We start from the raw sequence: 14,009 nt of genomic DNA, 5'->3' as shown, positions 1-14,009 counted from the left end.
TGCCCTTCTTCTTTCGGGGAGGGGGGGGGGGGGAATCTGGGGGAGTCGTGAGTAACTCCGGAGGTACTTGCTCCCTGACTTCAGCCAACTCAGTATTATCTGACTGGAATTCCTGAGTGTCCTCTACTCTGAAGTCATCTTTCACCACGCTGGACTCAGGCTCAACTTCTGAGGAGTCCTTACTCACACTGGGCTCCAGTTGCCAATCAGACTGGTCAGGCTACAAGTCAGACTGGTCCTCACCCAGGCTGGGCTCAGGCACCAACTCTTTTTCAACTGTCAGTTCCCAACTCTCATTTCTTAACTGACCCTCTCCACAGAATTCCATTTGAACTGTCACTCAAAGGTTTTCAGACTCTGTTAGGCATTAACCCTTGCCAATCCATCACAGCAATATTAAACAGTACTTTTTTCTTCCAATTGGCAGAGTGGCAATAAGGTATCCATATCAACTACGCCCTTTGAGAACACATCAATCAAAGTAGGGCCTGCACGAAGGTCCAGTTATAAATCCAAGATGGCTCGAAGGAACAAGAAAAGCAAAACAAAAGACGGTCAGGATAGGTGAGAGATAATTAATTGTGAAAAATGAAATGTGCTGAAATAATTTCTGGATATAAGCTGCTGTTGCTGAATGTTGCTCTTGTGTCTCCAATTTTATTGAGCCAGTGAGATGCAACTTATGTAAAATTTGTGTTTGTATATATGCTAACAGTTCTCACCTTCACTTCCCAGTAAGAAGAAGAGCTCTCTATTCAGGAAGATTACCAAGCAGGCTTCTCTGCTGCACACCAGCAGGAGTTTATCTTCACTCAACCGTTCTCTGTCCTCTGGGGAAAGTGTTCCAGGTTCACCTACTCACAATCTCTCCCCTCGTTCACCAACACAGAGTTACCGATCTGAGTCTGTGCATTCAGGTAAAAGGGGAAATGTGGAATAGGGAGGGTGAGACTGACCTTTAACCAATTCCATCAGTAATGCAGTGTCTTCTCCAACTGGAGAGTGCAGAAGACTACCTTAAGAACAGTTCAGGGTTCCAACAGTGAGTTGTGACCTTACTGAGGGAGATGAAAGAGTTTGAATATTGCAGATTCATAAGAAGAAGAGCCCTGCTTGATCAGACCAGAGTTCCATCTAGTGCAGCATCCTGTCTCTCACCATGGCTAGCCAGTTACTCTGGAGAGCCGACAACAGGGCATAGAGCCCAAGGCCCTGATGTTGCCTCCTGGCATTGGTATTACTGCCTCTGAACATGGAGATTCCCTTTAGTCACCATGTCTAGTAGCCTATCCTCCATGAATCTGTCTCCCTTTTAAAGCTATCTATGCCTGTGGCCATTACTACATCCTCTGGAAGCGAATTCCACACATTAATCACTCAGTTAGTAAAGAGGAATCTACTGCCCATCAACTCATTGGGTCCCCCCGAGCTCTAGTATTCTGGGAGAGGGAGGGAGAGTTTTCTCTGTCCATTCTCCCTAGCTTGTGTATAATTTTATAAACCTCTGACATGTACATCCTTAATTGTCTCTTTTCTAAACTGAAAAATCCCAGACTGTTTAGCCTTTCCTCATAGGCTAGGTGCTCCAACCCCATAATCATCTTGGTTGAACTCTTCTGCACTTTTTCCAGCTCAGTGATGCCATTTTTGAGATCTGGTGGCCAAAACTGCACATAGTCTTGCAAATGAAGCCACATCATAGATCTGTATAGGGGTATTATAATTGTAGCATAGAACTGCTTTGCAAGTAGGTTCTGGAAGGTAGAGTTTGGAAGTATGGGCCCCCTTAGTGAACCACTTAAACCCCATTAGTGAACCAATTGATTGTACATACATATGACAGCATTTCCTAATGCCTTTACATACCTGACTTTCAGTGTCTCTCCCCCCCCCCCTTTGACTGTTTGCAGTAGGTGGAAATTCTTCTCAAAGTAGTTCACCCAGCTCTAGTGTTCCTAACTCTCCTGCCAGCTCAGGACATATCCGACCTAGCTCCTTGCATGGGCTAGCACCAAAGCTTCAACGGCAATATCGATCCCCAAGACGTAAATCTGCAGGAAACATTCCTCTTTCACCGCTTGCTCACACTCCCTCACCAACCCCACAGTCCACTTCACCTCAGCGATCTCCTTCTCCTTTACCAGGACATTCAATTGGCAGTTCAAATATCATGCAGTGTTTCCCTGTAAAGTTACACTCCTCCCCACCTCTGGTCAGACAGATTTCAAGGCCGAAGAGTGCTGAGCCACCAAGATCCCCTCTGCTGAAGAGAGTCCAGTCAGCTGAGAAACTGACCTGTTCTCTGACCTCAGAAAAAAAGCTGTGCTCTTCACGCAAGCACAGTTTGGATATTTCCCATTCTGAATTCAAGAAGGAGATGCTCCAAAGAGACCCTGGTCTCCAAAGTTGGCAGGAATCTGTGAATGAAGCTATAGGGGGTAAAGTTGGTCTTGCAGAAAAGGGGACACTGCAGAAACCTTCTTCCAGGAAACTGGGAACCATTCGGCAAGACAGGGTGGAGAGAAGGGAATCCTTACAAAAGCAGGAAGCCATTACAGAGGTAGATTCTTCTGAAGATGAAACTGATGAAGGGTCAGAAGATAGTCAAGATGGGAAAAGACTGGATAGGCCAACCTTCAGCAAAGAACACCACATTGCTGATCCTTTCACTGAGGATCAAAGGAAGCATTCTTCCAATTTGAAAATCAAAGATAGTATAGAAGATGATGCCTTTCTTCCTGAGGAACCAAAAACTGAAAATTTGCAGGAAGGGACAAATCAGCAACAACCGAAAGATGTTGCAAGGTCACTGCAGACCGTCACAGATGAGTCAGGATCTGAGTTTTGTGTAGGAATTTCTCCTATAGAACAATCTGGTGACTGTGAAATAGCTGAAATATCTGGAACAGCAGCAAGGTCTCTACAAGAAAATATCCCCAAACTTGTTTGTCGAAAAAGTACCAGTCTTGAAAACACTAAAGATTCAAAGGAAGCTCAGATTATCCAGAAAATCACAGACTGTCCAAAGCAAGTGAAGTGCCTCCCTGTGGGACTCATACAACTTGGTCAAGGTGATTGCTCAGGGTCGGCAACTGGGAAAAATGACTTGAAGGAATCTGATTCCTCAGAAACCACTTACATATTGTCTGAAGATACTAATTCTTTGTTAGCACTTTGTTCTTCTTGCACAACTGGCATAAGCTCTCTTCCACTAGTAAGCCAAATGGACTGCAAAGATGTATGTCAGAAACAGAAGCTCCAGTCTACCAAGAATAGCATCAGTATTCCAGATCTGGCAACAAATAGCAAGACTTCTACACAAAAGTCTCCTAATTTTGAAGAACAGCCCGAGTTGTCTTCTGTTGAGGCAGTTTCAAAACACATAAATCAGGGAAGCAATAAAAACTGGAGTCTGAGATGTCCCTCAAGTGTTCCAATTCCCACACTTGATGCCGCAATGGAAAATAGAAAAGTAGTTTGGCCAGGCCACTTAGAAATGGGAGAAAAAGGTATATTGGACACAGTAAATTTCAGCATATCTGGTTCATGGGTATTACAAAAAACAAGAGAAGACTTCCCTCAGGAGGAACTGTTTTACGGAGAAGAGTGTGTGTCGAAGCAAGGAATGCAGGAGACAGAGGAAAGTTCAAGGCCAGAAATAGCCAAAGCTTTCAGCACATGTGGTTTCAGTAAAATGTGTGGTTCCTCCATAGACTCAGAAAGCTTAGCAGTGTCTTGGGAACCAATGAATGCAGTGGGAATGAAAGAAAAGCAAGTTTTTTTGGCTCCTGAAACGTTGGAAAATATGTGGCAGGCACCTCTACCTGAAAATCAGCTACATGGCATTACTGAGCAGAACGTGAAAGTGTCTTTGGGACCAGAGAGAAGCCTGAGCCCTAAAAAGGAGACTGCTCCATTGCCTGACAAAATCAAAGTGGCTGGAGATGAGTCTCAAGCAAGAGACATCCTGTTGTCAGAAAGCAGTGTTGTGAAGAAAACATAACAGCATCTCCACATTCTGCAACAAAGACAGCATTAGTAGAACACAAATATAAAGCAGAAAACCTGTACATCTATTTTTTTGTAGCTATGTTTTTCACACTCTTGCCTTTTTCATTCTTGCAATTCTATTTTTGTACACAGCATTTGCCATTTGATGCCTCTTCACAGGCTGTCTTTAAACAAATTACAAAATAGTTTCCAAACTTCCCACCAGTTTTTTTATTGTGCCCTAATATTGAAGCATCCTATTCTTTTCCTCCTTGAATATTCTGCATTGCCTTCAAAATTCCAGAGAACAACATTTGAAAAATAAGGCAGCTCACTTGAATAATGCCACATGACCAATTTTGAATTTTAGTCCTTGATTCCAAAATTTTAGATAATTCCTTTATATTGGCAGAGATGAAGAAATACATTCTGATGGCTGAATCATCTGAAATTCTTATGCTACATCACACTTTTTTTCCTCTTGCATATTGTAGATTTTTCTGCCTATTTAAAACAGTAACTTCATGTGCCAGCTTGTGCAGTAGGACAGTATTCTTTAAAAAAATAAGCTAAAAAAACTTTTTTCAGTTGAAATGCCAGAAAAACAAAAGCACTCTTCCATTACTTTTTGTATTATTTTTTATGCAGATCTAAAAGAAGGCTGATGCTCTGTCTTTCTAGAATTTTAATGCTTGTTGCCTTATCACCTTTGATCAGTCTAGGCAATAAACTAAAAAGAGATTGTGGATGCTTCAGTTACTGTAACTGCTGGTGTGAAAGTAGACAAGGTGCCAGGGGTGCTTTGTTACCTCCCAAGCCTTTTTGATTGGCAAAGAGCTGGTGGGCCTTCTGATTCAGAAGAAGGGTGTGTGTGGATTGTAACCTTTTCCCACCATGCCATTTCCCCAGTCTCCTTGGAGATGCTGTTTACTCCATCGTAGGCCTACATGTCACCTGCATATTTCCCCAGCAGGGCCAACAGGAACGCCAACTAGGCATCTGAAGTCAGGCAAAGGTTTAACACATGCACTGCTACAGCCCTCATACAAGTTGGGCCTCACAGGTGCTTACCAATGGAAAACACTCAGAAGATCCAGTGATGGTTCTCCCAGTATCTTGTCTAGGTTGGCCCTTTAGTGACAAGTAGCGTCCTAGCCTGGTCCGAGGTCTTGCTGGAGGAAGTGAGCTTTTGCAACCTCTACCCAATCCCGCCTAATGTGCCTACATTGTTATAAAAACAATCAATATGCAGCAAATGTTCTGATTTGACTGACAGTGGGAATTAATTTTCACTGATTCATCAGGAGAAGGTGGACACATAAGTAAAATAGTCCCGTTATCTTCAGCGACACTTTCCCAAGGCATTCAGTAAAATAATCCCTAGACTGCACAGGTGAACTCTAAAAATATGAACCCAGATCCCTCTCCACAGTTTAGTCCATTTACTACTTTTACAAAATGCTTACATTTTAAAGTAATATTTTGATTGCTTTTGAATGTTCAGTGAAAGCTGGCACACTCTGGAGTGTGTGTCCCCCCCCCTTTTAAACCAGCTAGCACTATAATAATGCAAGGGTAAATGCACAGCTAAACAATAACTGCAGTAGTGTAACTCCATTACTTATTGAATCTAATTACTGCTTATGGGGAAAATTGGCAACTTCCATAAACCTCAAAGTCTTGGGAATTTAACTTGCAGCCTGGCCTAATGGAATACATCTGTATGTGTAAGCTGAGAAAGTAATTATTTGTGAAGTTTGCTGATCTGCATAGATAGGAAGGTGATCATATGGTGACTTTAATAGCTCCCCAGGGCAACCACTGTAGTTAATTACAGTGTAGTTTCATTATACGGCCATGTGTTCTGATATAAAGGCTCTTCCTGCACCATTTCTCCTTATGTACTTTTTCAATAGGAACATCTTCTTACGAACATAATTCATGGTAATCACATTTCAAGTGTCTGTTTATTGCCCAGTTTCTTCCCTGAGGTTCCTTTTTCCTGGTTTACTCTATACCCAGTTCTTTGGCTGCTGTTCTGGACCAACTTTTTTTTGGGGGGGGGGGTGTTACAGTAACCACTATTTACTGGGTGTATGTCTGCGAGAGAGAAAGTAAAATGGAATGAGGTGTGCCTTCAAGTAACAATTCTGTAAATTGAGGTCAGTTGGCTTTCTCCTATAGCAACTTGAAGCTTCAGTACCAAACAATTTTCCACTGTTATTTTATTATGTGATATGCTAATGTCCTTTGTTCTACCACCAGCACAGAAACTCTCACTTTGAGCATGGGAGTGTTAAATAAAACATTAAGCTTCCTTCCGTCCAGCCAGATCTGTGTCTTACCAGCTTTTGCTGCATTACCCTTGAGACAAAGGCAATTGGGGTATCAGTACACTGTTAAATTTCAGAGAAAGGAATTGCTGTGGCTCATATGGGCCGATACCAGGGCTACTTAGAAATACACATTAATTTGAATACGGTAAAATGTTAAATGTTATTACTTACATTATATCAATTTGAGCTCTGGGAATACATAATATTGCTTCAAACATATGTACACCATTTGTACACATAAAGGGGTCAAAGGTTTGTATCTCTAGTTTAGCCAAATAAAATATATTGGGTCACCTTGTGTATATTATAGGTAGGCTTGCCAAGTCCCCCCGGGGGGCGGGTAAACCCCCGCCCGAGAGGCCTGTTACCTGACACCAGCAAATCGGGCCCCGGGGGGAACTCCACCCCCTTCCGGCACACATCCCCAGCGTGATGATGTCACCCAGAGGTGACATCATCACGCTGGCCACGTTGGGGGCGGGACATTCTATGATTTGAAGGAAAACTCTATGGTTTTCCCTCGAATCCTAGTGGCCCCGCCCCCAACGTGCCAACGCGATGACGTCACTCCTGGGACGGCGCGGAACTCCTCCAGGTAACTTTATTTGGATTTGGCAACCCTAATTACAGGTGCCACTTAAATGACACCTTTTTTAATATGCTTCTTCCCATTGTACTTAGCGGGAAGGCTCTGTCATTGTTAATACATCTGGAACCCATTGTTCTTCACCCCAACTCAGTATTTCTACAATTAGAGGCCTCTTTCATAGAATTACTGGGTTTTAAAAAATTCTTCCAAACCCCATGATAATAAAAGACATTGTTTGGAAATTTAAAATGATATATTTTGGGGGGGAAATCTGACAATCATGATGTTTCCAAAGGCAGAAATTAGATCTTAAGAACTGACAGACATTGAGTCTCTCAGGAGGTGGTATAAAAGGGTAAAGTGAAAGTGATGTTAGCATGCGGGGATAGGAGTTAGTATAAGTTTTTCAAGTCTGAATGGAATCCACTCTAAACATACTGCTCATCCAGCTAGCATAAAAAATCTCATTTTAACAGTAAATGAGAATGGTCAGAGAATTGTGTAGGTTATGAGATACACGTAGCCATGTAAGCATTTTGCTTTTCTATCTTTTTTTAGTTTGGGTGACTGTTTGTAATTCACCGTTTCTTTTGCTTCATGCAACCTTTAAAATTTTGATACCCAATTGATTTATTCCTCAACAATATTGCACATTATTAAATGGTGCATCTGAAACCACCAAATTAATATTTAGTGTAAATATTAGGTTCTCATGTTGCTAAAAACCACTCCTGGGGAAGGATTTCCAAGACCTTTTGGTGCTCATTGTGCTACAAAAACAATACTCACCAAGGAGTGCAGGATAAGAGGATATGACCTGAAGATTTTCTTCCTCATTAGCACTGAATTAAGGTGTGATTTGGAATTTTGCTTCTTTTTTCTTCTGTGAAAGGAAGGTGAAGTCTTTCTCTGGTTTTGTCTTACTGGACGTGAAGGATGATGCTGTACTTCTAGTAAATGATTTTACAAGGGTGATTTTACAAGGGTGTGTGTGTGTGTGTTTACATTGTATTTTTGTTTCTTCTGTTGTTCTGGAAGCTGGGAACACAGCTTTCAACCTGGGTTTTATTCTCGCTGGTGCAAGCCAGCACCCGGCTAGCGGAAAGGATAATGTGGGATGTGTTATTAGAAACTTGAACAGTTGCCACATAATAGAGGTGCAATAATTTTTATTCATGTTGTACCTGCATGTTGATGTTCAAATACTACTCTGAAATACACTTCATTTTTTTACTTAAACCAGTGTGCATCTCATGATTGAATTACTTTCCTTCACTCCATGCTTAGATGTTTTCCTGTAAAATGTTGCAATAACCCTATGTGTTTTCATGTACTTATGCTGAATGATTTAGGACAATCTTACTTTGCTTCAACCTAATGGATGGATATAAGGTATCTATTCTAATGCAAGACTGCTTTTTCCCAGGAGGGCCATCTTACATTTGCATACAAGTTTCAGTTATATCAAGTAAAACAGTGGGGGGGTTGGAAAAATTACATGGAGGTCATCTTACATTGAGGGTTGCCTTTCTTTGGGGTAAATACAGTAGTTCATCACTTGCCAAGTTGTGAGTTACCACAGTGGGCACATTGTTGCTTTTTAAGGCTGGGTGCAAATGTTATGTGTGGTAACTTATCCTTTGGCAAATCCTTATCGGTATTCAATAGTTCGTGGAATCTATTGTTTCATCACAGGGTGGCTTAACAATAAATACACTCTAGCAACCTAGGAAAAAGGCCATCCTGGATTTCTGCCTACCACTGGTATACAACTCAGATATACAGTCTACTGTTGACTTGTTTTCCCCATGGTGGTAGCAGAGTCTATACATTGGTTGTGTTGTGTACTTTGTTGTGAACCTCTGGTCAGTCATTTTCACTGAGTGACCCTGGGTTCTGGTGTTACGAAGAAAAACATAATTGCGCTGCTTTTTCCATGCCTTGCATAATGCTGTAAGCCTTGCTCACCCCTTCCCCTTTATTTGTCTTTTTAAGCTGAAGAGCTCCATTTTTTAGTTTTCCTCATAAGGAAGGTACTCTGAATTATAAACAGTATTGCAAATACAGCTGCACAATAAACTTAAATAAAGGCATACTATTTTTAACTCCTTTACTACAACCTTTTTTACCCCTGCTGCACACTGAATCAGATTTGTTGTTCAGGGCTCTTTTTGTAGAAAAAGCCCAGCAGGAACTAATTAGCATAATAGGCCACACCCAACACCAGGAACTCATTAGCATATTAGGTCAAACCCTGACAGCACAGCTCGTTAACATATTAGGCCAATGTTCTCTCTGGGCTGCACACAGCAAAAGGAAATTTTAAAAGGACTCTGATCTGAATCCCCTCCCCCATTTTGTTCATGCAGATCGGCTTACCATTTAAAAACAGACACCCTGTGAGGTAGGTGGGGCTGAGAGAGCTCTTTCAAGGACTCCTCTTAAGAGCACAGCTCTGAAAGAACTTGTGATTGACCCAACTGCAAGTAGAGGAATGGGGAATCAAACCTGGTTCTCCCAGATTAGAGTCCATGCTCCTAACCAATACACCAAACTGTAGCTCAAAATCTTTCTACCACATCAGAGCCTTTAAGCAGATCATTTCCAAAACAGTCCTTCAAAGCCTAATTACATGAACTAAGCAGCAAGCAAGATACACTGTTTTGAAAAGTATTTCCCTCATAAATACTCAGAGATCCTGTGGTCTCCCAGCAGTGACATTCACAAGCAACGGACAACCCAGAAGACTAAAGATGCATAAGAGTCCTCAACATGATGCTTAAGCAATGGGGAGGGGGGAGAGAATGAGAAGGCAGTTATGTAAACCAAAAACACTGGGACCCACTTCAGCTATAAAACTTGGTCTTAAAGGTGCCACTGGACTGTTTTGGATTACTAGCTATTGGGGGGGGGGAGATCTGCCCTCACAGAGGAGGGAGACCTTGTACCTGAATAAAACTTGTTCTTTAAGGTGCCACTGGACTCTTTTGGATTGCTAGCCGGGGGGGGGGGAGACACGCAGATCTGATGCCTTTAATGTTGTTAAAAATGAGTCTGTAATCTTACCTCAGCCAGTTAAAACTTAAGCCTCAACTTTTTATTTTTGACTATTTGTCTTAACTAGAATTGCTGTCCTGTGTGTTGATGGTGTGATTTGTGTATTTGTTTTCTCCCCATTGCAGTTACCATATTCCTCATTACTCAAAAGCATGCTTGTTTATAGGAAAATTGTACATGGTGAGGTCATTTTGAAATTTAGAAGCAAAGGATTTTAAAAGGGCTTGGATTTTGGTTTATTTTATTTCTTAGAAGAGAATATATTTCAGGGTTTTATCCTGTTTGTACATTACTATTGTTACTGTTGTTTGCATGGTTTACTGGAGACAGAGAGAGGGACTCATGACTGTCAAAGGAATGGGTATAGATCTGCTCTTGCAGTCTGGGGCAAAGCAAAGTGGAATTTTTTGCAGAAGTGTGTTAAGCATCCTGGTTTTGACCAGTGTATCATTCAGAAGAAAACCGAAAAGGCACCTGAAGGAGGGAGGGAAGGAAAGAGAGAAAGAAGAGAGAGAAGGAGAGAAGGAAAGAGAGAGAGAGAGCCCCTCGCAGGAAGGCCTTCCGAGCCGTCACCCAAGTGTGCAAAGCGCCTCCCACTTTACTCGTAGAGCCGCCTTCGTTCAGTCGAGTTGAAGCTCATAGCAGGCTCCCCATTAGCCAAGGCGCCTTGTAACAGGGGGCATGGGAGGCGGAGGTGGGGGCGGGCTGCACAGGCAGCAGTGGCGGCGGTGGCTTCCTGCCTTTAGCAGCTCCCACTGTTGTCACCACCCAGGCCCCTCCTGCCGCTGCTGCCATGGACAGCGCTGCCCCAGATCAGGAATAGCAGCGAGAGCGAGGCTGCCACAGCCAAGCCCACCACTGCCGGGAGTGCCCAGGCCCAACTCCCATTGGCGCCATCCCCTTCCACTGCAGTTCATTGTTGGCGCATCACCTCCTATGCTGTTGCTGCTGCCAGAGCGACGGAGGTCACCAGCCGGGGGCCACCCGCCCCAAGACATCCAGGCCTGATGCGACAATGCCGAGGCTTCCACCGATGCCCCCTCCCCCCGCTGTCGCTCTATGCGCATGGCCCCTTCCCTCTTGATGCACAAAGGAAAGAAAGAGAGAGAGAGAAGGAAAGAAAGAGAGAGATAAGGAAAGAGGCGAGGCAAGGTGGGAAACAGGCGCCGCCCACTCTGCAAACAGAAACAGTCTCACTGGTGCCAAGACCAGCTGCTGCCAAACCTCCCACGCTCCCATGTTCACTTGCTCACCATAGCTGGATTCATCGCTGTCCTCCGCTACCATCTGCATCCCCCTGCGATGTCCCGCGGCTGCAGCAGGGGGAGCAGAGGGGAAGGAGGCGGCATGCCAGGGCACTCCCAGCCACCAGGCCGCCCCTTGCGCCGCCACCTAACAGAGCACAGGGCTTTTGGCGCGGGAGGGGTGGGGCGGGATTGGAAGGCAGCCGGAACACCGTTCCGGTGCGTTTTGCCCCCAAAATAGCCCTGGTTGTGTTGTCCTGCACAGCCCCAGGGTCTCTTTCCCATCTGTCACCATCAGTTCAGATCCTATTTGGTGTACATGTGGTTAGGAGCAGTGTTCCCTCTAAGCTGAGTTAGTGTGAGCTAGCTCACAGAATTCTAGCCTCCAGCTCACAGATTTTTGTCTTAGCTCAGGGAGGATGACTCCAAAGCAAGCTAATTTATGCAGCAGCCAAATCATTCGCTCACAACTTTAATGCCAGCAGCTCACAAAGTAGAAATTTTGCTCACAAGACTCCACAGCTTAGAGGGAACATTGGTTAGGAGGTGGGGTTTTTTTTGTGGGGGGTGTTTTTGGGTTCTAATGTGCATCTTATACTTGCATCTACACTTACACTTAATATCATGTGCCATTTCTTTGCCTGTTTTCCCATACTGGAAATTTAGATTCCGTAGCAACTGCAACCTGCCCATTAGAAGGGTTCTAAGTGATTTTCTGACATATGAAACTGAGACATAGTCTCCTTGACTTAGATACAGAGAAATTCCTGATATGCAAAGATGCAGCAAGCAGATTCAACTGCCTCTGGCAAGCCACTTTTTGTGTCTGTTTACAAAATGGAAAAATGATGGCCTGTGTTAAGAGGATCAGGCCTATAACTATTGTCAAGTATTTTGCCAATAAAGTAATGCAAATAGCTGTAAAAGTGCATCTATTGCCAGTCAGCAGACAATTGTGCTTTAACAATGGGAAATTTTTCATGGGGGCTTCACTTCAATTAAGAAAATGCCTTGTATTCCAGACTTGAGACAGGACATGTCATTTGGATTTTTCCCGTTTTGGTAGTTGTTTTGATCTTTACCTCACATAGACAATATTGCTTTTGAATGCTTATCCATTTCTCCATCTAGGCAGGTCTGTGCAGGTTCATAGGCAGGTCTGTGACTGTTATTCATATGACTATCTTAGTTATTGGAACTGATAACCACTAGGGGTATGTAAAAAATATTGGCATTTTTCGGGTTTGGGTGTATTGAACCTGAAAAATATTGGTATCTCCTAATATTCCCAAATCTCAATATCAGTATGGTATTAGGATTCGGGAAATAATTGGGACTGCTGAATTTATTTGGCTTCATTATACCCTGTGGGGACCATCCCCATAGGGTATAATGGAGAAGGGGGTGGGTGAACTCATGCTGCTTCAAGTTCACTTGGGTGTGGCTTGGCTTGCAAAAGCCATTTAAAGGTAAAGTAGCTCACAGATCTTCCCTTCCATTCTGCTGGCCTTTGGGAGCTGCCACCAGCAGAAAGGAGGGAGGGAAGATCTCAGATCTCCCCCCCCCTTCTGCTAACCTTGGGGAGAGTTCTACCCACAGGAGGACTTTGTTGAGCAGTCCTGGGAGGGCTGATAGACGGACCTGTTGGACTATCAGGTTTTTAAAAAAATATATTTTATTTTGCTTTAAATTCCCGTAATACATGTTTATACAAAACATCATAACAAACGAAGGAATAACATTTAAACTAATTTGTCAAGGATAGCCTACAATATGCCCAAGTTGGATTGATTTCTAATGTATCTATTGTCCTATCTTTATAATCCACTTGGGAATGTTCCCACAAACTTAATTCTACGTTCTGAAAATATATCATTATACAATTCATACATCTTTTGTTTTCCTTCCCCCCTTAATCCCAAATTAATTTTTTTCAATTGCTATTACTTGTCAATTTATTTCTTTATACTTCTAATATATAATTTTATTATGTAACTATTACAATTAAAGGAAAGCAAGAATTACTGCTGAACACCACAACTTTTATCTTCTAGTGTTTATCTTCGGGACGTGCTGCCCGCGCCGGAATCTTTGGTTCCCCAAAGGAGTTCCTAAAAGAGACCCCCCATTGGCGGGCTGGGGATCTTTCCCATACAGTCTTTCCCGCATTGTGCAAAATCCCAACTTAAATTTAAGTTAAAGTTTTTATTCCAGCACTGCCTATTTCACATCCTTATCAGGTCTAGTCCTATGAGCCACCGGCAGCCTGCGTTAATAGCCGTAATCATTTCCTCTCCCGAAGATACATCATGGGCTGTCCAAGTCCTTCCCCCTTGGGTAACTCTGAGATGACCCAGAGGTAACCACCGATATGGTACTTATAGTTCTAGACATCTCTGTACCACTGGACGCATATTTCTTCAAGCCATCAAGATTTCATACGGGAGATCTGGGAATATTTGGGTGATAACATCATCTAGTTTCAAACCTTTTGGCTACGAGCAGTTTCTAAAATTAATTTCTTTGAACGTCCACAATCTCTGCAATAACATCCGGGGTTAAGGCTGGTGACCCAGCTCTACTAGTGTTTAGTCTGTATGCTGTTGTAACCACTGTACCCGAAAGTTTCAGCTCACCACTCAGCCACGAATTTGAAGCTGTAGTCAGGTTGGTGTTCAGTTCAAAGTTTGGTGGAATCCCACGAATTTTAATTTTCCACTCACGCACTCTGAGTTCTAGTAACATTAACTTACTTTTGGACCAGACTTCATAATCATGTAGCTCCAAGATAAG

The 14,009-nt window shown here is 43.0% G+C and overlaps 1 protein-coding gene across 5 annotated transcripts in view; it reads left to right on the top strand.

Moving 5' to 3' along the window:
- The window catches only part of MAST2 (microtubule associated serine/threonine kinase 2), a 162,574-nt gene extending 156,517 nt beyond the window's left edge, over positions 1–6,057 (top strand). For all 5 annotated transcript variants that reach the window (XM_015421982.1, XM_015421981.1, XM_015421980.1 and 2 more), the window contains 3 exons: positions 428–564; positions 736–917; positions 1,911–6,057. In XM_015421982.1, the coding sequence (XP_015277468.1) occupies positions 428–564; positions 736–917; positions 1,911–4,003 (2,412 nt within the window). In that variant the 3' untranslated portion in view covers positions 4,004–6,057. The remainder of the gene's footprint in view (positions 1–427; positions 565–735; positions 918–1,910) is intronic.
- Positions 6,058–14,009: the final 7,952 nt, after the last annotated feature.

This window comes from Gekko japonicus, unplaced genomic scaffold (assembly GCF_001447785.1).
Source record: "Gekko japonicus isolate JY-2015 unplaced genomic scaffold, Gekko_japonicus_V1.1 scaffold75, whole genome shotgun sequence".
In the NCBI taxonomy this organism is placed as follows: Eukaryota; Metazoa; Chordata; class Lepidosauria; order Squamata; family Gekkonidae; genus Gekko; species Gekko japonicus.
This window is presented reverse-complemented; position numbering and strand designations above follow the sequence as displayed.